Source organism: Haliotis asinina, chromosome 12 (genome assembly GCF_037392515.1).
Source record: "Haliotis asinina isolate JCU_RB_2024 chromosome 12, JCU_Hal_asi_v2, whole genome shotgun sequence".
Lineage (NCBI taxonomy): Eukaryota > Metazoa > Mollusca > Gastropoda > Lepetellida > Haliotidae > Haliotis > Haliotis asinina.
The window spans coordinates 32,049,197-32,076,394 of NC_090291.1; the positions used below are offsets into that span (position 1 = coordinate 32,049,197).

Sequence of the window (27,198 nt, forward strand, 5' to 3'; positions counted from 1 at the left end):
ACTATGTCATGGCATGACGACCCGTGAAGGTCCCGGGGTAGAATAAGTCTTCAGCAACCCATACCTGCCATAAAAGGCGACTATGCTTGCCGTAAGAGGCGACTAACGGGATGGTCAGGCTCGCCGACTTGGTTGACACATGCCATCGGTTCCCAATTGTGCAGAACGATGCTCATGTTGTTGATCACTGGATTGTCCGGTCCAGACTCGATTATTTACAGACCTCCGCCATATAGGTGGAATATTGCCGAGTGCGGTGTAAAACTAAACTCACTCACTCATGGCATGGCAGATTAACTATCGGATAATGAAAGAATCGGGTCAAAGCATGACAGATTAACTATTGAAATATGAAAGAATCGGGTCGTGACATGACTGGTTAACATTAGAAGTAAGTAATCATGAACCTTAATTTATACTTAGTAGCATAAAACCATGATGAACACAAAACTTTGGCAAAATGGGACACGCATACCCAAGTCACCTTAGACATCATACGCGTTCCCTAGTCATACAAAAGTTTTATTATGGGTTCGAATACAGCGTTCTGATTATGCTTGTCGTCATATAAGCAGAACAACGGTGTTGAATCTTAAAACGCCCATTGCTTGCATCATGGTAAGCTATTCTTGCTGATGAACTAGAATTCTGCGTTGAAAACGACTTGCGTTCAAACGGGCGCTAAGCCCTACTCAAGATGTGGCAGGAGAAAAAAACTGTGACCTGTCCGTTGACTTGAAGGAATAGGGTTGAGAGAATTGACTGGATTAAATGTCTCTTTTTAAACGTATTCAATCATATCATGTAAGGTTCGCAGAAACTCCTATATAACCCGGTCAGATCCTCACTTGTATCTTTGGTAAAGCCCAAGCGTGAGCGCTGTTTATAAAGATTCCCCTGTAACGCAAACCTCTCATTCGATTTTGTTATTTTAAGTGAATTTGGTTTAACGCTTCTTCGAACAATATTTCATTTATGTCACAATGTGTCGGTGAGATGTTGTTAGAAAGTCGAATTGATGCAGTTCTTATATGATGCAAGGCCATGAACGACTCGAGCACTTTTATGGTGGTGTTACCAAGGATCATACGCTGGAAGAATCTTGGACTGACATTCTCAGACCTGATGACCCACGAGACGAAATTCTTAAAAGCTTCGATCGTTATCAGCTGCATCCATGTGATACGGGTCAAAAAATAACAAAATATACCCTCACATAATTTTTACACCTTTGACGCTTTTAAGACTCCAGAAATGTCCGATATATTCGTTAGACAAATTGCTATAGAAATAATACGTTTTCTATCAAAGATAAGATGCATATGCATCAAGGGACTGACGAAGTCATGTTTGTGGGCACATGTGCCCCAAAAATGGTGAAATATTGGAAATCTAATAACAGGCAAATATACAAGTGCAATTCCTGCAACAAATGATGTTATTTTATCGTTTTTAAATCTGCATATTCCGACGAAGGTTATGTCATTGCAGGCTGTCTGGGACTCGAGGGTGCATCAATCTAGGTCCTAATATCTTTGCAAATCGTGAAATGATATATTTTTGCTTTCCTCTTCTCAGAAAGTGAGTATTACGTTTATTGGTCTGGGCGTGAGGCATTGCGATAATCCCTATATTTCATATCATTGTCAATATATTCCTAAAAATGTACTCCTAAATTGCACAGATCGACGCCGCGATTAATCACGGTGTTAACTTGAAACCAATCATCGTGTTTTTCCGTCACCTCAACGGCATCGCGAGCACAGCAAGCGCGCGGACGTCGGAGAGAGCAAACAGGAAATCCCATTCGGGCGATAAACACGACACACACATGGCCTTAGAACGATTTATTCTCTACTATCTTATGCGCTGGCATGAATTGGGGATGGGGTGGTCAAGAAACCGGAATAGTTCACATATCTTTGAGAATTATGAGTTTTTTTCTTGGGGAATTTAATAACAAATTCCATCCTGGTCACTGCATGAGATGTAATTTCCTGTACGTGAGCGCTGTTTGAGATTCTGTTGTTTCATGCGATGCAAAGATGCGATCATTTCAATAACCAATAGTATAAAGAAAATTAGAAATGACAGCGCATATTGAAATCAGAAGGTTATCCTATGCCATCCATGGTTTCATTGTGACGTTAAAGGGAACCCACCGAGCATTGTGCAGTACAAGTCAGCGACCCTACGGAACTGTTTGTAATCCATAACAATCTTGACAGTTTTTCGCTCCTTCGTTTCAGACAAACAAACAAATTAATTCAGCTGTAGTTGTACATGTCAGCTGATGAGTTTGACTGAACTGAGAACAATTCACTTACATGCATCGAGGGCCGAGTGTTTGCACGTGCATTTGTGTCCGCGTGTATTATTTCTGACTACTGTAGTGCAACTATAGTGTTGGGTGAATTAGCCTAGAGGTGTAAACGTTCCCCCGTCACTTTGAAGGCCTGGGGTCGATTCCCCACATGGGTATATCGCTCCGAGTACAGCCCTTTTCTCGTGCTCATCGTTGCGATATAGCTGGCATTGCTCAAAGCAGAGTGAAACCAAATTCACTCACCTGTCGACAACCATCTGCCATACCAAACTTGTAATTTACACTCTATCTGTGTATGGACCCTGTAAAGAGTCCCATGTGTGAAACAGGACATTGATACTGAGCACCCCTGTGACTTCTGCATTGGTATAAGCGGTGTCTGGAAGGAAGAAGTTCTTGAGAACGAGAGCCAACATCAGTATCTTTGTTTCGGAACAGATACAACAAACCATACAATCAAAAGTACAATTGTGCAGTCAATTATGTGGAGTACCTTCTCGACATGGCAGCTGATACGATGATCCGAGTTTCCTGCCCAGATGCAGTGAGGGAGGGAGCACTACCAGTGCTCGCGATCTTCTGAGCACACGCAGTCTGATTTCCAAACAACTAAAGTTCCGATTCAACTAAAGCACCCATTTTTCTGCTTTACATTTTGCGCTTCAACCAACGACTATGTGACATGTATATCACAACTGTATGTGCGGATTAATACGACATATTGCGTGGATAAAAATGAATATTGTATTGATTTAACCTATTAGAAGTGTAAAGGTTGGTAAACAATAGGCTGACTGACACGAAAGTCCTGCCATCGATTATAATTGTCACGAACCTGAAGTGAATTAATAATACCTTCGCTTTACATAAATATAAAGACAAATTTCTCTCTCTCTCTCTCTAAATATATATATATATATATATATATATATATATATATATATATATATATATATTGTAATAACAATAAAATATATCGATCACCGAGATGATTTAGCTGAATGGTTAAATGTCACTGAACCCTGAGTGAGTGAGTGAGTGAGTGAGTTAGTTTAGTTTTTACACCGAAATAGAAATATTCCAGGAATATTACGGCGGTCATAAACCATGTAAATGATTTTCACAATGTCATATCAATATTTGTTTTCATAGACAATCAAATTCGCTGGGACTGGCAATTTGCCCACACGTTCTTCCCCTTTAAGTGTTCTCACACACGTAGGAGCTCCCCATCCTGTTTAGCTTCGAGTTGTTAAGAAATTCTTCTTTTTAAACCAAAACCTATTTTCGGACTGAATTTGTGTTTTCGAATCTTTTTTCAATATGCATAAAACATTTTTCCTCGGGTAATCCATCACGTTGATGTTTCTTCAGCAACCTAACGCCCTTCGAACACGCTTATCAGATAGATTGAAATAACGGGTGTGAAGTCGAGAACCCGACTCTATCAAACAACGTTCTAACGTGATTAGAAGCACATTTGGCAACAAATATAAAAACAACCCTAGTTACCAAGAAATTCAGCAAATTTTCCCAACAGCTTCTTTATGGACAAGAGGTTATTTTTTTCAACTCTGTCACCCTGGTTTCCCGTTATGGTGTCCCTCATATTTCATTTTTTGGGGGGTACAATATTTTGTGTTGCAATAAAAAAATATTAAACTCAACACCACGGATATAAATCTAACAATTAAAATGGTAACTAGACTCTAGGTTTTAAATCTAAAAAACTATTTAATCAGCGTTATATACGATCCTCGTTATACCACCCGATCAAGGTCACACTCACTGAGCGAGAACCTTGCTGTGTTGACAACGAAATCTCCCTGTTGTGCATGGTGCTTTTTCAGTGTCATTGCACATAATTCAGCTAGTTTCTCAACACGGTGCGTGTCACGAATGCCAAGAATGCGCGCTCGTTTGAAGGATGCACAGGACGCGTGCAATGGATACGGTCTCTTAACTGACTTCATTCGTTATTTGCCAGGCACCTGTTAATGCTGCTGGTGGCGTCGATGGAGGGTTGAGACGTTCAGATGACATCCAGCACAGAACGGACTGATTCCAAAATATATTTTTTGCGCTCATTCGAAATATAGTTCACCAAAATTTAACCATACATTTACATTTTGGGAGGACAGATTTTGTCAGTTATACCTTGTAGAAACTATTCATCTTCTCCAGTTTATATTTGGCCTTCAGCAACCCATGCTTGTCGCAATTGGATCGGGAGGTCATAGCCATTTGCGTGGCAGTGGTTGACATATGCCATTGTTTCAATTTGCGTAGTTCCATGCTCATGAGATCAATAATCGTTAACTAAATATCAATTATCGATAAATATCGGAGGAATATCTTTGAATAAAAATTCCCCAAAGAGCTGGACAGAAATTAATGTATATCACATGACCGATGAGCGGTGAAATGTGTATATGTGGATTGCGTACATAACAACGCCCTGGGCCTAGATTATCAAAGCTCTTAACGTTAAGATAGTCGAAAGCGCTATACATTAACATTAAGTTATGACTTGCTATACATTAACATCAACTTACGACTATTCTAGCGCTAAGAGAGCTTCGAAAATCTTGGCCCCGAACATTTAGAAACAGACCCGATAAAGACCTTTGTATATTGTGTGAATAATTTAAAACCCTTTTCCGATCACAAATTAAGTGTACGAAAGTATCGATAACACAATTTTCATATCGATAATCATGACGATATTTCCAGTTATCGGTCAATTTAGCCAGTCTAGGGGTCAAACCGAAATCAGTCAGGACTAGTACAATTAGACAGACAGAGACAGACACCTATAAAAGTGCAATACTCTTGAACGCGGTGTTAACCCCCCTTTCACCTCAATTCACCTCACCACAAAGCAACCTTTCATTATGTATGAGAACTAGCGCATGCGCATGGTAATGACAGTGCCAGTCTGTATTTCTGACAAAGGAGTATTTTTGTTCCATCATGCCATTACAGTACTCAACGAGAGGAGTGCACCGCGAGGATGGTGGTACGGATCGATACAATAAAACCATCGAATAAGCAACTAAGGATAAGACTGATCATGTTCAGGTCGATGAGACTGGATTATGGCATCAGACGGATCTGATTTGTGCCACGATGTTTCTGACTTAGTTACAGATGCCGACAAAACGCGGATGAATGATCGTTTCTTTTTATCTCTGGTTTATCATTGGTATTGACAAAATTGTCTTTGTAGACACTGGGTCTATACTTTCACACACAGTGACAAAACAGAACGGGGCATTAGTGACCCAATTGTCGCCGCGATGCGCTATACAGAATTGAGTCGCTTTGGCATGTCAGAATCAAATGGATTCGAAATCCGTTTTGCATGGTTTGTCCGTCCCAAGCCCCTTCGTTTTACAGGTAAAAGTGTGTGTGGTCTCCCTCACGGGTTGTCCTCCGCCATTTAGCTGAGACGCTGTGACCTGAACAGTGAGTTTTAAGTTCTGGAAACCGGTGGAGAAAGAAACTTTGCTCTGCAGTTTCATCTGTCTGTTGTCAGTGCGTGAGTTACTGGGTTAGGTTTTCAGTCGCTTGTATCAACAACCATCACGACTGGGTCAGGAAAACTAGGTGCCTTTGTACAAAACAAGTGTAGTGTTAAGACTAGAGCCTGTATTGAGGTCTATTTGTGTACGGAGTAACGGTCGCTTCAGAGCTTTGTAGAACGAGCTTTGTCTCCAGAGCTTATGAATAAGCGTGTTGAGCTTTACGCTGCACTTAGCTAAATGGCGGCGATCTATGAATATTCTAGTCTGGACCTGACAATCCAGTGATCAACACCATGGGATTCGAACTGCGCAATTAAGAACCGATGACATGTGTAAACCAAGTCAGCGAGCCTGACCACCGTATCCAGTTTCTGGCAAACATGGATTGCTCAAGGTCTATTCTACCCCGGACCTTGACGGGTCTCTAGGGCTTGTGTGAGTACGTGAATCGAATGCGGGCTTCCGTTATCAACGGCAAACATTTGTACCACTGGGCTGAATCATTGTGTGGCATTAACAAAACAATGGTACTCACTCACACTGACAGTTAGGCATATTAAGCGGAGAGTTGGTCTTCAAAGGATATCAAATCAAGCGACATTGTCACTGGACATCTGTTATGTCAAAACTATTGTCGACAATAGTAAGGAACAAAGTTTCTACCCTATCCGTAAGTGACACAAATGTTATATGTATATTACAGGATAAGCATAGTTTTACCCAGTATTATTCACGCAATATGATCAACGTGGCCGTCATATACAGTCGCAACCCGATAAAGGAACATTAATCAGTCAGGGACGGTGAGGTAGACAAGTGGTTAAAGTATTCGCTTGTCACGCTGAAGGCCCGGGTTCAATTCCCTACATGAATGCAATCTGCCCATTTCTGGTGTCTCCTTCCGGAATAAAATTAACCTCACTTGCTCACTCACTCACTCACTCACTCACTCACTCACTCACTCATCCACCCACCGCCCCACCCACTCACTCACACAAGTAAACCACGGCGCATGGTATTTATCTGGACAATAACACAAATCAAAATTTGCTTTTAAACACCAAATTTCACATCCGCCATTTAAAAGGTGGTGAAGTAGATCATGGGAATTTTGATTACTGGAGCGCTGGACCTGGAACGCTGGACCTGGAGCGTTACCTCACGAACAAACATAACCATGCTGTAGCAAAAACACTAACTCCTTTCACATGACACTATTACTATCATGGCTGCAATTCTGCCGATGTGACGATAAATATGAACTCACTCACTCACTCACTTACTGCACATGATACCGATATCGATTTTAAACACCGATGCACTATTGTAGTCATTCTAAAGGCTTTCTAAACAGAACTGATTCTATTATACCATACTGGAGAATAGAGCGATTGGAACAGGATGCGATTTAGTTATCTTAAATATAATCTGTTCGCAAAAATGATGGGTAGTGATGATGATGATGATGATGATGACGATGATGATGATCGTGATGATGATGTTTTTCATGGACATACTAGATGTTCTGAACATGTTGGTAATAGTACTAGTGATGGTGGTGGTGGTAGTGACGGTAGTGATGGTGGTTGTGGTGGTAGTAGTGTTGGTGATGGTGGTGGTGGTAGAGATGTTAGTGATGGTGGTGATGGTAGAAATGGTAGTGATGGTGGTGGTGGTAGTGATGGTAGTGATGGTGGTGATAGAAATGGTAGTGATGGTGGTGGTGACGGTAGTGATGGTGGTGGTGGTGGTAGTGGTGGTAGTGATGGTGGTAGTGATGGCTGTGGTGGTAGTGATGGTAGTGATGGTGGTGGTGGTAGAGATGGTAGTGATGGCGGCGGTGGTGGTGGTGGTAGTGATGGTAGTGATGGTGGTGATGGTGGTGGTAGTGATGGTAGTGATGATGGTAGTGATGGTGGGGGTGGTGGTAATGACGATGGTGTTAGATTGTCATGGGCATATTGCATGGTCTCAAAATGATGATGATGATGATGATGATGATGATGATGATAGTTTGTCATGTTTGAACTCAATGTTCTGAATATAACATGTCCTGGGAAATCAATGATTATATCAGTGTGTCCAAACAAAAATCCCAGGTCGCTCCCTGAACTTTGCAAGACAGGTAGTCAGACAGAGTGTATTCATATACAACGCCCGGAGGCCCGCAGAACAATGTAAATATATTGTAACGTACACAATGACATTTTCTCCCTCCATCATACAAAATTGACTGTCCCAAACAGTTAAACCTGTCTTCCTTCAATTACTCATTTGTCGACCTCAGTCTTAAATTATTTCTCCAGGTCAATCAGTGTCGGAATACTCGTGTCAAACGCTTTCTCGCTAAAACGCGGGTCGCCGAGTCTACATCATCCGTGACTTAGTTACCTTTAGTTCAATGGCTCTATTGAAAAGCTATTGTTGTAGTTTTATTGGCAAAATCCTCCTCTTCACTGAGTGTGTACATGCAGTCTCTCCCAAGGGTCTGTCTCAATGACGTCCAACTTTGTTTCCAGCTCAACATAATCCTCCAGCTTCGGCAGTCTCTTTTGTTTAGAAGGTCGTATTTATTTCTCGGTTAGTCGTTAGGGAATATCTATTTAATCAGGCTTTGCTACATGGTAATGAGAAAATAATAACGGGGAGATCTGATAATAGGTTATGTAAATCAATTAATTACAGTTGCCAATATCAGTAATTGGTCGTTCCGATACGTGTTATATCCGGTTCCTAGTTTCATCTTGTATTTTCCCAAATCTAGGATTGTTTATAATACGGGTCAACGAGTCTGCACGGAGACTGCATTAAGACTGCATTGGTAATGGCAGTAGGACAACTGTTTCCGACTAAAACATGCAGCACAAAACCTGAAACGGCTTGACTAGAAATATCACATATCAGCTTTGGAACCCTAGGTACCCCTCAACCTCAACTACTTTTAAAAAAATCACACAATAGAAAATGTAATTAGGGGTTTTTTTTGCATTGAAAAAAATCAAGCATTTTTGTTCATGATATCTCCCGTAACATCATTGTGTATTCGCTTTGTCTACGGCCTCTTCGGAGAATAAATAATTAATTGTCTTTGATCAGTAAATTAGGCGTATATCTCTTGCTCGACATGCGGCTATAGTTTGAGAGCTTCGGGCACAGTTAGCTCGTGCAGCACGCACAAATACCATGGTGAACAACGAGGCTGCAATGTGATCGGAGAATCGGGCCAGGAATCCTTGCTGCACTGGCAAATCGTGTATCGGGTTATTGGGTTCGAGTGATAGGGGGTCTCATGCATATTTCATTGTATACGTAAGATATACGATGGAAATACGACACTGGTTTTATTACATTGAGCCACTCCTTAACAGTCCCACCTAAAAGACCAGTACCGATCTTGGAACGCAATAAGGGGATGGTTTGTATGTATCAGTTTTCTGTTAATGATCTTCTCTGTGTGAGATCATTGAAACGGTGCCGATGTGAAGTAGGTGTTCCTTGCAATGATGAGGCAGATTTAACTGCAGCTTGTAACTGGCATTGAGGAAGAGTACATAGTGGAGTGAGTGAGTGAGTGAGTGTTTTGTTGTTGCTAAACGCCCCACATGAATGGGGTATGGGGTAGACAATCCCGTGGTCAACAGCATGAGCATCGATAGACTCAAATGGGATACGATAACGTATCAATTCACCGAGTCTGAACACCAGATCCCGTTAGTCGCCCCTTACGACAAGCATGGGCCGCTAAAGGCCATGTAATTCGGGTCTGAAAGGGTGGGGTGAGTAAGTTTTTGCAGTACACAGGAGTAGATTCCAATCTCTGCACCTTCATTGACGATTTAGCAAATATACCAGCGAACTCGTCTATTCCTGCCATAACCCATCTTCATCTCGTCGGTTGGTTGTTGGATATTCCAGTTATATGAAGGCAGTCAGTAAATAATCCTCTGCACCAGACAATCCAGTGATCAAGAGGATGAGCAATGATCTTCGCAACTGGGATACGATGACTTGTCAACAAAGTCAGCGAGCCTGACCGCCCGATCCTGTTAGTCGCCCTTTATGGCAAGCATGTGTTGCTGATGGCCTATTCTACCCTGGACCTTCACAAGATCTTCAGTAGGAACTGGATATTACAGCTCTGAAACGGTATTGAAATCGTGAAGAAGAATTCTAACCCAGATCTTCACAGGTCACATTTGATTTAACCAGAACGCTGTACTGGTACTGAAATCACTAGTCGTTGACTCGAAGTTGTGCGCATATTGTACAAACAGTGACTTAAACATCACTCTCAAAGTATTGTCTGAACGACGGAGTGCTCCAAATATGTGCGTAAGTGTGTGAGTGAGTGAGTTTAGTTTTGCGCCGCTTTTACCAATATTTCAGAAATATCACAACTTCAAACCTTGAACCCATGTGGGGAATCGAACCAGGGTTTAGGCGTCATGAGAGAACGCTTTAACCACTAAGCTACTCCACCGCCCCAGTGAGTGTATTAATATAAACCAGGGAGGGTGTTGTGTCAAGTGATCGCGTTGTAAGGACGCAACTGCATTAGCAAAACGTTGCTTTCATTTCGAATTTTTGTTCAGATGTGTGACATCTAATTTCATTTAATCTAAAATACATCAGTGAAATGCAAGGTTCATTTGGTGAAATCCTGTTTCGAATTAAATGACAAATTACACTTTTTGGATTCCCCGCAAAGAATGAAATTTTATGATTGGGCAATTTGTCGACAAGTGTGATTAAATCTCAGTCAGTTCACGTTTATTTCCATCCGTGACCACTCCTGTCATTAGGGACGAGAATAAATCAGGTGTGTGAGTGAGTTATTTTTACAGAGAGTTCTTTTTCAAACTAAATGTCAGGTTGCTGCAAGACCAAACTGTGAGTAAGTTTGTGCATGATCAAACTAAACATAAGATTACACATTTCAAAACTAAGTGCTCTTCCCTGCATTTCCAAACCTAGTTTTCAAACTGTCCATTGTATTAACAGTTACTTCAAACAAGTCAGAAATACCTTACAATTCTTTTACACTAACGCGTCGAAATGTGTGCATGTTTTGCATAGATCCAAAGAATTATGATCAGCTCTCTTGCCAAAGTTTGCGTTTATAAAGGCGAAACAGGTCTTCACGAAGCCACCTCACACAATGCATTGTTATGCATTACAATTGCAAAGGTCATCATCGTCCACAGAAAAGAACCTGTAAAACTGACACTGCATTCTGGAAACTGTTTAAGGCGCTATCAACGCTTAACAAACGGAAATTGAGAATAACCAAAAACACAAAATAGCACTGTCCGTTTCGATTTGGCTTATCAACTCAAAAGCTATTGAACATACCCTAAAACGAAATCTCTCATGCGAACTGCCAAACCAATTTTATTCTGATGCCGGGTTTAGCACGACAATTAAGGGTTCGGATGACGTTGGCATTTAAATATGGTATCCTTTGATCGGTGAACGCCAACCAGACGGGTTAACGCCAACATAAAGACATGTTTAGGAAATAATGTTCGTGAGGTAGAATTTCAAGCTGGATGGCCAGACTTTGTTCGTCTTCATTTCATGCTCACCGATTTGGCGACCTGCACGACTAAATGATCGGGAAAGGTCTCCTGCTATTTGCCCTATCAGTACCAAATAGCTTCGCTACTGTTTATGACAAAAGAACCAGGTAAAAAATGACGTCTTTGCTTGAATCGCAGTAAATTTTCCCCCAGGATAAAGAGCGCTGTTGTTTCATTTCCGAAATGATTTTTCGCTATAGGGAAAATGTGAAGAGATAATTCCACATAAAAGTCGTGTTACGGTAAAACAAATGAAGTGTACAGATCGAAAGCCATGGTACTTTAATTATTTTTTTCTCAAACGAAAAATTCATTATTTAATCCTGATAAATTCTTTGAGTTTAGGGAGTAAGAGGAAGTGCCCAGATTCTAAATAAGTATTAAATGAGTAATTGTTCCGGTTCATTTTTACGGTAATGCAGTATAAAGAACTAAATGAATTCGTTTACTTTTGCGCAAAGGTCAGACAGCACGTGTATATGTGAGACTTGAAGGCATGTCATGAAGTTCGTCATGAAGTTCTTTTTCTCATGTTTTTTTATTATATCAAGGATTTTTTGATCGATAAAGCTATCAAATATGTAAGAGTAATGCACCTCTTTTTCTGGATAAGCGTTTGATTAGATGGTCAATCTGAAAAATGGGTGTATTTACCAAGTCAGCTGCTTTCTTCATTACCCGAAAAAGGGAAGAATTTAATGATGATGATGATGATGATGATAATGACGACGTTGACATTCAACTGGCGTTTACACAGAACTCCAGTGCGCACTATCTCAATCAGTGTAAGGCCTCTAATTTGAACTTCACCGTTTCAGAGTTAATGAATTTGCAGACCAACGAATTAATGTTACGAAATAGTGTCAATGAATATGTGTAGACATGCCCATGACTAAACACGTCTGCAAATCTGGCTGTATATCGAGAAATGTGCAGGCACCAACAACGTTTAAGATGACACACATTTGGGGGAAAACGGTAGCTGCTAACCATCCAGTTCACAGATTAGTCGGCTTTTACACATCACAGGGCGCTTAGAACATAATGGTTCCTCATGTTTGTGAAGTACCGGAGAGAAGTGCCGTTCTTATAAATGTTCCTCTCCATAACGCAGATCGTGGAGTTCACAAACACCAGCGTCAGCCTGGAAAATATGGCCTGTAAGTGGGTCACGGTACTTCGCGAGATCTTGGTACTTCCGGTGATAATGAAGGTCTCGTGGTAGTCAGATGACGGTAAGGAAACGACAATCCTTGCAGGAATCGCAAAGTCCTGATCTAACCACACTCAAATAAATAAGCCGACTGCCACGACTGTCACCAGCTGTGACGGTCAGGCATGGCTGTACACTTGGTCCAGTCTGGTAGACCAGAACTGGTTCTTGAATATACGTTTGTCACCGGAAATCTGGTACCGGAAGTAAGCTGGGTCCTGTCTCGCACATCGCAAATGGGAGAGCGCAAAGGGAGCCGAAAGTAGCGACTGGCGGAAGTTGCAAGCCCTTTAGTAGTTCAACAGCCTCAGACAATATATTATGTTTCGTTGTCACGTTGTCAAATAATGCAGAACACATGTTTGCCAACATATTCCAAGACCAAACGAGAATATGTTATCTTTGAACATTGTAGTTAATTAATTAATTAATGGTATGAACTCTGGGCCATCATGAATTATCATGTGCCCTTGGGATTATATTGGAGGATAACTGGATTACCGTAACTCGTTTGGCATTTTATGGGCATCATATGTGGTCAAATTCTGATGATAAAGGTCTCAAATTGCGGTACGTCATTACGAGCTGAAACGACATGCCCCTGATTATCTGATATAGAATGTCATCTATGTCATCCTCCCAGAGGACAAATATGTGGATCTGTTACCTTAATCTCAGTGCAGGTGCAACTCCCGCCTCCTCCCTAGAAAATTTCCCCCTGAGGAAAAGTCCACCCCACCCCTACCCCCATCGCACCCAGTAACATTTGGACTTCATGATTTGTGTATGCAACCCCTACCATTTCATAAACCTAGATCCGCCGCTGGCTAGCTTTTCTCGAAATGTTCGTAGCTCCAGGAACTTATTAAGCCCATTCTTAACACACTGGTTATGATCCAGAATCTTTAGGGCTACGAACGTATCGAGAATATGGGCCCGGGTCATGTGTTTATTTGTTGCGAATCTGGGCGTGTTTTATAAAATGCACGGCAGCATGGTTCGTTTTCGTCGAGGAAGTATCTTAAAAAGTGAAAAACTATTTCCAGTTGTGTTGTTAGCCTGTCTTTGTTTAGTATGCTCTTACGATCCCGTATGCTGTCATGCAAACCCTTTGAAACAAACACGTTCATGTTTGAAAACAATATATTGTCACGTGGCCCACTATCGCAGTCGTAAGTGAGTTTAGCTTTGCGCCGCACTCAGCAATATTCAAGCTATATGGCGGCAGTCTGTAAATAACTGAGTCTGCACTGTCTGTCTGTCTGTCTGTCTGTATTTAGTAAAAATGAAAATGACTAAACACCTAGTTGAAGTTCATGTTTTACACTGGCGGAGTCGAAAGGAGCAGAGTGTATGTGTGCGTGTGTGAATGTGTGCGTGCGTGTAAACCCCTTTGAAAATTCCCGGATCCCCCTAAGAACAGTGACGTCATCAGAGCTGAATATGCGGAATTGCTGACATTGTGTGTATTCTTCGATAAGCTGAAAACACGTAAAATTAACACAAAATCTCAAACTCTTAACAAACACAGTTGTCGTACGAAATATGATCCATCGGATTAATAAAAGTACGAAGGATGTGGACAAATTCTGTATCTGACGTCGAGGGTTCTGTTCATAATGTAATTAGCATCTCCCGTTCATTACACACAAATCCTACGCAGATCCTATGCCGTACGAAGCCACATTTCAATCAGTGTGACACTTATTGGTTCATAAATATACCACAAAACCCACACGAATAATCACAGCTATGGATGCGGAAACAGTATCATGTACATTCCCGGACAATGGCTGTGATTGACATTCGCGTACAAAGATAATGACAGGCTCTGAATGCCGACCATTTGTCTCGGAACAGTTGTTCGTGAAACGTGATGTGATACCATGGACAGGTTGTATGTCCGGTGAATACTCGAGTGGACGTAGCATGTATTTACGGTATTATTTTACAGTCTGTTCCTACTCACGGCATGTGTTTCGTTCAGACGCGTGTTTGGGTTGTATTAGGGCGTGTGTTTATCATCCAGGAGTAGTTGCGTGGTAAATGGTATGTGCGTCCCAGACTTCGGTGTCTCTGTGCCGTCAACTTTGCAAATGATGCCGTGTGGAAATGTAGCAGCGTTTGTGTCGTGGGTGTGTAGATGGCATGTGATGTCTGACTTGATGATGATGATTATAATGGTCAATACGCATGCATATCATCATCATCATCATCATCATCATCATCATCATCACCCCCACCACCATCACCATCATCATCATCATAATCAACATCATCAGTCCTGTTCCACTGCCGCTTATTACATATCACAGTAATCCCAATACATTCTGTCACTTGTAATTGACAAAGATCAAGATCTGTCTTTTTTTTCAGCTGAATTACTTCGGATAACACTGGTGGTCAAATCACATTTTCTGGAATAGCAGATTTTCAACCCTTATCGATTAAACACGATCCAAGACATTGCCTTGTAATACAAATATCATCATTGACGTCAAACAAACACTACAATTGCCGGAACATTCAGTGATGTTGCAATAACAATGTCACGACAGTCATGGCATCTCATTGCTGGCGTCGAAGCAGCTTCTTGGTTCCAGGTCTTTAGACTCCTGTTTAACAACAGTTAATTGCGAAGACGCTAAGGAGTATCCCATTTCTATGCGTGTATCCAAATGAATTGAACCAAAGCGGCTCGTGTCCGGAAAACACAAAACACCAATTTAAGGACTTCTGTTTGGTAAAAGCGGAACAAAAATATCTCCATATTCATAAGAAGTCCATGGTTACGATTTCGACTCGCGTAAATGACGATGCCTCGCGGACTGGGGCCCGTGGAGATACGGGTAGAATTAGTTTTCACTAACCCATGCTTGTCGTTAGGGCAACTAACGGGATCGAGTGGTCAAGTTCACTGACTTGGTTGACATGTCATCGTATCCCAACAACATAGATCGATGCTCATGCTGGTGATCACTGAATTATCTGGCCCAGACTCGATTATTTACACTCCGCCGCTATATAGCTGGAATATTGCAGAGCGCGGCGTAAAACAACAAAACAACCGAATCACTGTCGTCGCTATTTACTGTATATGAGAAAGACGTGGCTGTTTCTCTGATCCCATCAATTGCTGAACCAAGTGCCAAAAGAAGTGATAATGAGTGAGTGGGTGAGTTTAGCTTTACGCCGCACTCAGCAATATTCCAACTATATGGCGACGGTTTGAAATAATCGTGCCTGGACCAGACAATCCAGTGATCAACAACATGAGCATTGATCAGCACAACTGGGAACCGATGACATGTGTCAACCAAGTCGGCGAGCCTGACCACCCGATTCCGTTAGTCGCCCCTTACGGCAAGCACAGTCGCTTTTAATGGCAAACATGGGTTGCTGAAGGTCATTCTACCCTGGATCTTCACGGGACCTTCATGAACTGGCTAGTACAGCTTTGAAACGATATTCAAATCCTCGATATACTTGCACGTTATGTAAAAGGTCTTGTTCAAATTACTTTCGTAAGAGTTCTCGAACCCTCGCAACTCTTCCGAATCAACATACAGAAACTGGTCAGATGGACAGTTGGTACTATTGGGATGCCTTCTGTTGGCGTCGATGATGGCCCGTCTCGAAGCCACTATCATGAAAATTACACGTGAACTAACGAGTGAGTGAGTTCCACGCGATTTTAAGCAATATTCCAGCAATATCACGACAGGGGACAACAGAAATGGGCTTACATTGGTTATATTGCAACCATGTGGACAATCGAACCAGGGGAAGCACTTTAACCACTACCACACGTCTCCGTAAGATGTTACGAATTAATTATTGTTATTATTTTACTAATACCATGGTGTGAAATGGAGGTAAACATGGCTATGTACTGACAAAGGATCAGGGTATCCGAATTTGGTATTTGCACTCTTCTTTAATTATCATTTCACAGAGTACCACACACAGAGATCTACTTCGCCCTGAAATTCCATTTAATGAAAAACAACCCAATATGCTATTTCAGCTCCAGGTTTAAAATGTCTGTAAATGAGAACGGAAGTAAGGAGTTTTCGCTTCGTTTCCATTAGACCAAACAGAAAAAAATCCAACCCGATTCTGCGCATGCGCGCCACGTAGTAGATCAATCTGCTGTCCTCACCGTCAAAGCGCTGTCATTGTGGATATTAGTTATATAGCGTCGATGTTCGAGATACAACGGAAAAAACATTATTAAATGCATGTTCACGTCCAAACGAGCAGTTTCCCTTTAACAAGGAGATACCTCGCTCCTTGTTCAATTTTGAAATTGCCATTCAGTGTAATATAAAACCAGACACAAGTAGGAATTATTTTAACTGGACTTCATTTTCACTTAACAATCGATTGCCATGTTCTCGGAATGGACTTTAAGTGTTAGGCCTTTTTTCGTCATAAAATCGCTCTTTCACAAAAAGAATACTAAATGATTTTAAAGTATTGCATGACACAGAGAAACAGCCGGGACGCCGAAATGAGCTTCTCTTGCAACTAATGAGGCCTGCCCTACAGTGCATCTGATGTTTATATGAACGGCGCATTTTATCACAAAGACAAGAATTTCTAATTGTAGGCTGTACGGCGCACAGTAAGAAATCACATTACCCATGCTGAAGCACCCTTTCAGCCTTTTGCCAATCGTAAAATAAAACTATAAGCTGGTTGTTCTTTCTTTTATGATGCATCGATGTGAGAAGATTTTGTACACAAGTTCCTCATTTTTAATACTGAGTTATTTAAAGGGAGTCGGACTGACAAAAAATGCCTGTGAATATTTGCCAATAATGAGCGAGTGACTTTATATCGCAGGGGTGGATTAGAGAACGAGCGTCTATGTGGCTGTTTAAGTTGAATGCAGTAATTCCGAGAGGCAAGGTAACATCAAGTTCCACCAATAACGTCGTTTAAGGGAGATGTAGTAGCCTAGTCGTTAAAGTGTTAGTCGTCACGACGAAGTTCCAGGTTCGATGCCCCACATGGGTGAACTGTGTGAAGCCCATTTCTGGAGTCATTGTCTTGATATTGATAGAATATTACTAAACCGGCGTAAAACTAACTCACTCACTCACTCTAACGGTGTTTGGGTTGGATGTTACGCTGAATCGAACGCTAACTATACGCTCCAACTACTGGCGGATGCTCTTCTGTTTCTCACACTGTTTGTTAAATTGTTTCACGTAACTTGAAACCATGTACCTGTGTAATGTATCGAGCGCAAAATTAGCATCCCCTTATTAACAGACTTCAAGATGATAACGTCTAAACAAGCTTAAATAGCAACGAGATTATGGACAGAATTTCACATACGAAAGGTTAACTTTGGAGCAATATGGGAATGCCACATTAGTGCCCTTTTCTCATTAATGTCTGTTAATGTCTGTTAAACTACACACATACAATAAGACCCAGGAGTGAGTAAGTGAGTTTAGTTTTACGTCGCCTTGAGTAACATTCAAGTAATATCACGGCCGGGCCATCAGAAACAGAAATGGGCTTCACACACTATACCCATATGGGGAATCGAACCCGAATCTTCGGCCTGACGAGCCAACGCTGTAACCACTATGCTACCCACCCTCTCCGACACAGGCACCACTATGAACAAAAGACCAGTTCTATCACGCTGTAGGTTTATGGGGGAAAATAAAAAGCGGTGCCGTGATCTCTTATCACAATAAGAGGCGGTGGGATAGTCTAGTGGTTAAAGCGCTCGCTCGTCACTCACAGTGAGACTGATGGAGTATTGGCAAAAGTGGCATAAAACCATACTCACTTCACTTACCGTTGTGAAACGGGGCCCTGGCCTAAGACCTCGTAACATTTCTCGTAGTGTTCGTACCATACTGTAACAGGAAGTATGAATACTGCGAGAAAAGTTACGAGATCTCGGGCTTACGAGAGTTTTGTGAAACGGTTGGTATGTTGCAGGTACGTACTGCGATGCATTGGGAGCTCAAGTGTTTGTCAGTGAGTGACATTAACGGTAGAGGCAGATCCTATTTTCCACATGTCCCAATACACTGCCCTCGTTGTCACTTTAGAAAATTTAGCCATTGTAATGCTTCATACTTTGATCGAACGTAAAATGTGTCTGTCTCGCGTGTCTGAAGAAATGACTCTGAGTGGGCTGTACACGTGACACATAACTATGTTTGACATTTCAATCACACACAAGCCCAAAAAAATCAAACATGAAGTTTACATCCACCGAGGATACGGTTTGGCCATACGACACTCCTGAAATAGCAGTGGCGACACAGAGACTTGTGTGATGGCTTTTGCTCCTGAATCGGGTATGACTTTACATGCGCCTTAGCATGCTTAGACTTTATCTGCAATTAACTTTGATTGCAATTTTGTAAATGCTAGGTATGGCGCAGCAATCAAACCACGGACCTTTCACCCCCAGGTAGGTGCTATACGTACGGAGTGGAGGAATGTGTGAATGATACAGTGATTTGTGTTTTGAGGCAATTCGTTGTCGCCTTAGTTGACGGGCGGAAATGTTTAAGCTCCACTGCATTACATCCATCAAAAATCAATATTAATGTACATTAAGCGACGCCGTTTCGCTGTAAGGAGCTTGAATTGCAGAAATCATTTGGATCGGACAGGTGAGAAAAATATCACTTGCCTTGACGGAAGTATTTTTAGTTATGCCCCGCTCCAACAGGCCACATGCACTTTTATTGAAATTTAAGTGAAATTGAAGAACTACACGAGTGACGTGAAAATAGATCGTCTACTGCATATAATTGCCTGTGTCGGACAGATTATTGTTATTGTATCACAGGGCGTGAAAGATAAAATATCTGCGATAATTAAATGAATAGATCTGTCACAATCAGTGCCAATTCAAATCATCGCAAAAAGTGTCAGCATGTAATGCCCGAGGCATAACACATCTACTCATGTAATTTCCCGGAAGGTTATCGTCTGCCGCATGGTACCGCATTCATTGTTGATAACATAATTGTTTATTTTCCCAAAAGGTTACTGTTTGTCGACTGATGCCACATTTATTGTTGACAACAAAATTGCCAAGAAAAACGATAAATGCCTAATAGGCAGTTGTTTGTTTGTGATTCATCACCGCACTCAGCTGTCCAGCTATAAGGCGGCGGTATGTAAATAAAGACGTCAGGACCAGACAATCCAGTGACTGACGTCATGAATGATCTACGTAAGTGGGATACAATGACATGCAACCAAGTAAGCGCTTGACCACCCAGTACCCCCAGGAATCCTTCGAGTGAATTAGTCAGTGAATGAGTTTGGTTTTCGCCGCTTTTGGCAATATATTCAGCGATAGCACGGCAGGTGACACCAGAAATGGGCTTCACACATTGTACCCATATCGGGACTCGAACCCGGGTCGTGCCAAACGAACGCTTTAACCACTAGGCTATCCCACCGCCCAAGGTGTTTTCTTGATACAGGCACTGGATCTAATAAAGTAAGTGTATATACAACAAATAGCTCTACTCACTTGAAATGAAAACTTCCATTTTTGTATCCAAAAAAAGGCACAGTATACGTCATCATCCAAATATCCCCACCGCCACAGTCGAAGTATGGGAGACTCCAATGACCGTCCCCGTACGTCACGGTGATGACGCTGTCGTTCAGGAAGGGCCCGTGAGTTGTTTGGTTGTAACGCCATTGCTCAGTGCCTGAAACAGCCAAAATAGATCTTCAAGAAACAAGTTGCACGAAGTCTTAATAAACGTCCAAGGCACCGCTATTATCTCTGGATTGACCCCTTGCTCAGAAACGGGTTCGATTCCGCACTCTGATAAGACTTTTTAATGTTTCCAGCAATGCACCTGTTCTACCAAAGGTGGTGAATGTTTAAAATCGGCATAACTCCGGGCTCTTTTACAAACGCCGTAGTATAGGTCGAATCGGCTTTAAACCGGCTCACTCACTTGCTGTAAAATTATTTTACGGTTCATCCTTCATTAAGACCCAAACGCGTCAGTAATATGTAGCAAGGAGTGCGCTTTAACTTGAGTTTATGATCCACACACATTTTTTGTTTAAACAAACCAAATACCATTCGATGAATCAGTTAGTTGAGCACAGACCCCAGCCACCTGTACCAAGGTTTGAAACAGTGTAAAAAATAAATATCTCTAAACTAAAGATGCGAAGACAAATATAAGGCACTCTAAACGTGTTCATGTGAGGAGCCTGGACATTTACAGGAATCAAACGAACCAACATACGATGAAGATGGATATTAAAAATGAAATAAAAATAAAAGAGAAATTTCAACGTTGAAGGAAAAGAAAGATCTCACATTGGACAAAAAGCTGTTATAGAGGATGAGACGCCACAAATAGGATACATTTGGAATCAATATGGCAACGTATCACAGGAGCGATCCATCGTGAAGACAGAACGAATCAACTGAACGAAGGTGATTACATTTGCCATCATTACCAGATAGTGTATCGCCAAAGGTTCAACATCTTTATAATACTCGTTATATCATATTGATATAAGGCCTTGAAAATGTTGAAACTGTGTCTTGTTCAAGTGCGGTTTGTGTCAGTATTAACACCAACGACTAGCAATGGCCAGACTCGATTATTCGGACATAAATAACGGTGAAAATTATGTGTCATCTGTGATGACACCTGGTCCACGTGTAAACGAAACACGTACGTGGCACGTTTTGAGTGAAGAATCTTTCTGTTGTGTGAAACTGCATAGCAGTCTTGCTACCACATACAGTGTTCCCAGAAATTATTGAGAAAATCTTTGTTTTTTTTCTTATGATGCTAAGGTTGGAAAAAGGGCTTTCACTATGCACTAAGCATACTAAATAAGGGAGACAACTCTTGAAGGCTTAGAAGGCAGCTCATTACGTCAAGAGTTATCTCCCTTGTCTGAGCAGACGGCTTCCTGTGTTGACATGGCAGAATTTACAGCAAGAGAGAAAAGAAAGCTCATTCTAGATGATTTTGAAAGGGGTGAGGCTGATGCTAAAGTGTTAGCTTGTAGACATGGTATTCCTCTGTCTACAGTATACAGAACTTTGAAGAATATTCAAACAGGAACCGGGATAGAGCACAAAGCAGGGGCAGGTCGGCCTAGGAAATTCAGTGTTGTGGATCGCCGAAGACTTGGGCAGATTGTGAGTAGGGGCAAATTGAAAAGTGTTGAGAACATCAGAAATGAAATGATTAGCAGAGGAAGTCCTCAGGTATGCAATGAAACAGTTTGGCAGGAATTACAGAGACTTAATTGGGTGAAAAAACGTGGAATTCCCTCGCCGTTGATGAAAGATGCACAAAAGGAAAAACGTTTAAACTGGTGTCGGGCTCATGAAAATCAAGAGTGGGATACTGTTTTCTTTTCGGATGAAAGTTCTGTTTGGCTTTTCCCTAATTGTGTGAAAATTTGGACCAAAGATACTGTCAAACCTATCTACCAGCGACCAAAACATAGCCCGAAGTTTCACATGTGGGGTGGCATATCGGCTCGCGGAGTGACGCCATTGTGTGTTTTCACGGGAAACTTGACAAAAGAAAGATACGTTGACATTCTAAATGGTCACCTTCTTCCGACAGCACAAACATTGTATGAAGATGATTGGATTTTCCAGCATGATAATGACCCAAAACACACTGCGCGCTACACAAAACAGTGGTTGTCGGGCGAAAATGTTCAAGTTTTAGACTGGCCCAGTTACAGCCCAGACCTAAACCCAACTGAGAATGAGTGGGGAGTCATGAAGGACAGAATAAACCAAAAGGGACTGAGAAATATTGAAGATATGAAGGCCGAGGTGGTCCAATATTGGGATACCCTGTCACACGATTACCTACAAACGTTGATGGGTAGTGTGCCTAGGCGTATTCAGGCATGCACTGCTGAGCGAGGAGGTCTAACAAAGTACTAAAACAAGACTGAGACTGTAAAAGGATGATGTTTTAACATGTTTATGTAAGTAAAACGCCAGAAGTTAATAAACGTAATGAGTTACATGACGCAACATGATTCTCAATAATTTCTGGGAATACTATACATCCATTAATGGAACAGTCAACGAGATTGGTTTTATTCTGTAAAACATCCGGTTTTGTCATGTTATTTGTGATCGTCCTTGTTGCCTGGGTTTTAGCGGATGTGTTATATGAACTACATAAGCCCCAATGTCTGTTAACGTTTTTGAATTGTATGTCCACTGTATTAACTAAAAACAAAATATGACACATTGTTTTTAACATTGTGCTCTGGCGATGGCCTTCCCCACTGCACTGAAAATAATACAATGTACAGACGCCACAACAGACACGTCCAATGACACTCTGAATAATGCAACGACTCTGTATGTTGTAAAGAAACAAGATCAACCCCACAGATTATTAACTCTCACATTCACTGACTGCCAAACAATAGATTAAAGTCAGTGGTAAAGGATGGAAATTGAACTTATGACTTCTGCATTTGTAACTACTCGTCTCTTTCCGGATTGCCGGAATGACACGAGTAGTTACGAATGATGGCATCTGGTGTTGGCACTTCAAAAGGGACGTAACTCTTAACTGGAAATGAGGATCGGCATCGCTAAACGAACGTACGAAATAATGATAACATCCTAAACAAAGATGATTCGGCCACTGAATTAGTATAGGCTCATCATCAAAAATTTACACCCCATTCTATATTTTCATGGCAGACTATCATTTTGTTTCAATTGCAGCTGCAAAACCATAATATGTTTTCACAATAGAAACTATGCTCCTAAATATGAATTGACGTGAAAGAGCCTGTCACAATGCTCTCGGCAGACAATATCACGTTTGTTTGGTTTCTTTAAGCTCAGTTATTAAGGCAGTTAATTATTTCTAGGACAATACTTATTATTAACTATGTTCGAAAAAATCTCAGTATGCAAAGGTCGGTAACAAGTGACGTGTTTCATTACTGTAATCTTGAAAAAGAAATACGAGGCAATATCCAAATTTCATTAATGTACATCGCTCGAGACAACATTCTTACATATATAAACTCAGCATAGGAGTCACGGGCATCGATATTACCAATTCATATTAATGTATGCAATTATTCCGAAAAAATGTATCGTCGAAAAATAATGATAAAAAATATTTCTGGAGAATTCGCAACAAATTGCTTCTTGTAATGAATGCTTCAAGTCGTTCTATGAATTTTTCAAGACAGTCTTGCATTGATGCTTCAGGAAGGGGTTGCAATGGAGGTCCAGTTGTGACTTCTTTAGACCGACATTCAATGAAATCGATGGGGGTTTCCATAAAGAATATCCCATCTCTCGAAGCCTCGAAATGAAATGATATGAGGTGATCCTTAGGGTATATGGTTAGATCTTCAAGCCCAGAGACTGAGCAACCGTATCAATCTTAATCAATTAGTCGAATGCACAGAGGTACTTTATCTTGCTACTGTGGAAAGTGTCATAATACGCAGAGGTTGATCCCATCATCCTGAAAACGGGTTATCTCGTATATCATAGCTCTGGAGATCGAGTTCGACGCGCTCTGTCGTCTGCAGTGCTTGTCGAATTAAACACTGATTATCTATGTATATGTTTCATTGGTTCATAAATCTTTTCTTCCTCAGGCATTGTGGAATCGAAATTAAGAATCATGTGACTTGTCAGACGAAAATGATATCACATTATTCAAAAATCGTTTGAAATATAATTCAGACTGAAAAATAATTGAGAGCCCTTAAATTGTATTTCACTTTTATCGTTTGGGAGGGATGCTCGAAGACAAATCGGGATCCGAACCCGTCACTCTAGATGTTACACACATCAAAGGGACGCAACTCTCAACGGAAATTTAGAAAACTCTTTTACCCGTTAAAAACTCAAAACACTTTGATTGTAGCTGTATCATGCACTTCTTTTCCATTTGTATTAAAATAAATAATTGTGTTATTTCAGCGTTAAATCACGTAAAAGCCAGAAAATTGTGTTTAACAAATATTTTTATTTACAAATTAACATTCACAGAACGCTCACCTATTTTACAAAAGGCAGGTGAGATGTCTAATTAACTCAAAAACCTTAGTAATAAATATCTTATACATGTATATGAAATATATACACCCTTGCTGCTTCGTTACACAACGTTTCAGGCAAAGGAAATATAAACAACAACGACGTTTTGTCGTCTTTTAAGAAAGAATGCAAAGTATAGCCACAGACATGATTACTTAAAATAACACAAGGCACAAATGTTAACCTTGCAATGCGTTTTTCAAACGTGATATGATTTGGTGATAATTTCCTAAGCTAAAATTTATATATAAAAATAGTCCAGAGCTATTTTCGCCTGTCATCAATTATGCAGGTTTTCTGGCCTCTTTGATTGTCTACGTATCTATGTAATCGTCGACTGCTTGACATAGGATGACGTTTCGCTAGACGCATTGCCGTTGCAGCATGTTCCCCTGGGACACGCTGGCTCCGTGAGTCTGTCACCGCGTCTCTACGACGTCTCTGATGGTGCTGCGAGCGGTTCACACAGCTTTGCAGAGTAAGTTTAAAATTATCATCACGATTTTTAATATACCAAGAGAGAGAATGTCGACTGGATCTGTCTATTTTATGCGAGACTATTCTCGTGCGTTAAAACGATGGCCGTGAGAAATCGATTGGTTTATACTATATTTGATTTTCTGGAAAACAAGCAGAGAATACTGACTTGCAGTTTGTACTGGTACATGATGAAGCTGAACGAGGGATTGGGGCAGTTAAGGATGTCACGCAGACTGGAAGTAGTCGAACATGGACGAGTGAAATTAGTGGTCAATAGCGAGAGCATCGCCATGATGACAGAAACGCGCTGTCTGAGGCTGGAGCAAGTGATGATTCCGATATTGCAGTAAACTTAAGAATTAAGGGCTTTAAATAATCGCAACTGTTTGAGGGAAACAAATGGTGGCTCTTGAGGTTCGAGGACAGCGCTAAATTAGTGAGTGAGTGAGTTGAGTTTTATGCCACTTACAACAATATTCCAGCAATATCACGGTGGCGACACCGGAAATTGGCTTCACACGTTATCCATGTGGGGAATCGAACCCGGGTCTTCGGCGTGACGAGCGAACACTTTAACCACATGGCTACCCGCCTGCCCACAGCTGGATAAATCCTCTGACACCAATCCACAATCAATCCATAGGCCATGTCCTGGTTAAATGGGCATGACATTCTGAAGGCTTCTGTTCTTCAAAAACTAAAACCCACTCAAACACAGCAGCCATTTAAACCACCAAACCAATACCTAGGCGACTTGCAACGCCAACTGTGGAGTTGCCTACTGGTTCAAGCGTTCGTCCGTCATCGAAGGAACCAGTTCGATTCCAATATGGGTGCAACGTTTGAGAAAACACAACTGGTGTCACCCCCAGGGCCAAGAGTTGGCAGGGATATTGCTAAGATGGCGGGAGATGGGGAAACAAATAAAAATACAGACAGACATAAAAACTGTATGATCTCCTTTAAGTGTTAGTTCGGCAATGTTTCTTTGCCTTCACCTTAGAGTCCCTGACCTAATACCCACCGGGAACAAGTGGAGTGGGTTTCAAGACTCATGCTACCAATATGTAACAAATGATTCTCAGCTATTTCCTAGTGGATCTGTCTATTTTATACGAGGCAATTCCCGTGCGTTACAGTGATGGCCGTTCAAATAAAACGATGGCCACTAAAATAATATCCTTTACTCTGAAAACAGATTCTTGCCGATATCGGAGTTAACGTCTTTGTATATACCAAGAATAAAACAAAGTTAAGCGCCAGCCTATTTTAAAACTTTGGGGCGCTTAACTTTTCTATTCACGGTATATATTCACCGTTCTTCCGCCTGTGAGGTCCAAACGAATCTGTTTCTAGACTGAAATGTTGGTTGAAATGTCTCACGAAAGTTCAGTATCTTTAACTATGATTTTCTTTGCATATTGTGAGACGAATGTATGAATTGATTTGCTTACATACGTAGACGGTAATATGAAATTGTGTCCTTTTCTTCTGACAAATATTGTCAGGGATATTCTGACCAGGTTTTGCTCTTCGTCAAACGTCAGCTTTGATATGTCAGAGATGAAGAGGCCGGCGATGATGTACAGATGATAGTTACTTTATGCGGGGTCTCTTAGTCCGCACTTTCTGACACGACGTTATGTACATAAAGAGTGACAGCAATTGGGTCAGCGTTATATAAGAGAGGCAACGCCTGGACACATCGGTCAAGGGCGGGGGACACTAGAAATAGGCTTCATACCACCCATGAGTAGAATCAAACCTGGGCCTTCGACTTGACGAGTGAATGCTATAACCACTGGGCTACCAACTGCCCATAGTCTTGAACGAGACCAATATCGTATAATTAGGATAAAATCGACCTAACAGAATGGTAAATAACTATGAATAACGAGTGTTTGATTATGTTGTGGAGTTCTTTCCCCTGAATAGTGTGTGAATGAGTTAGATGTGTTTACGTCGCTGTATTACCGGGG

At 41.3% G+C, this 27,198-nt stretch overlaps 1 protein-coding gene across 1 annotated transcript in view; it reads right to left on the reverse strand.

The window, feature by feature from the left end:
• Positions 1-27,198, reverse strand: part of LOC137257672 (probable G-protein coupled receptor CG31760) — a 154,141-nt gene that overhangs the window by 72,430 nt on the left and 54,513 nt on the right. The window contains exon 2 of the mRNA XM_067795033.1: positions 20,174-20,357. Coding sequence (XP_067651134.1) covers positions 20,174-20,357 — 184 coding nt within the window. The remainder of the gene's footprint in view (positions 1-20,173; positions 20,358-27,198) is intronic.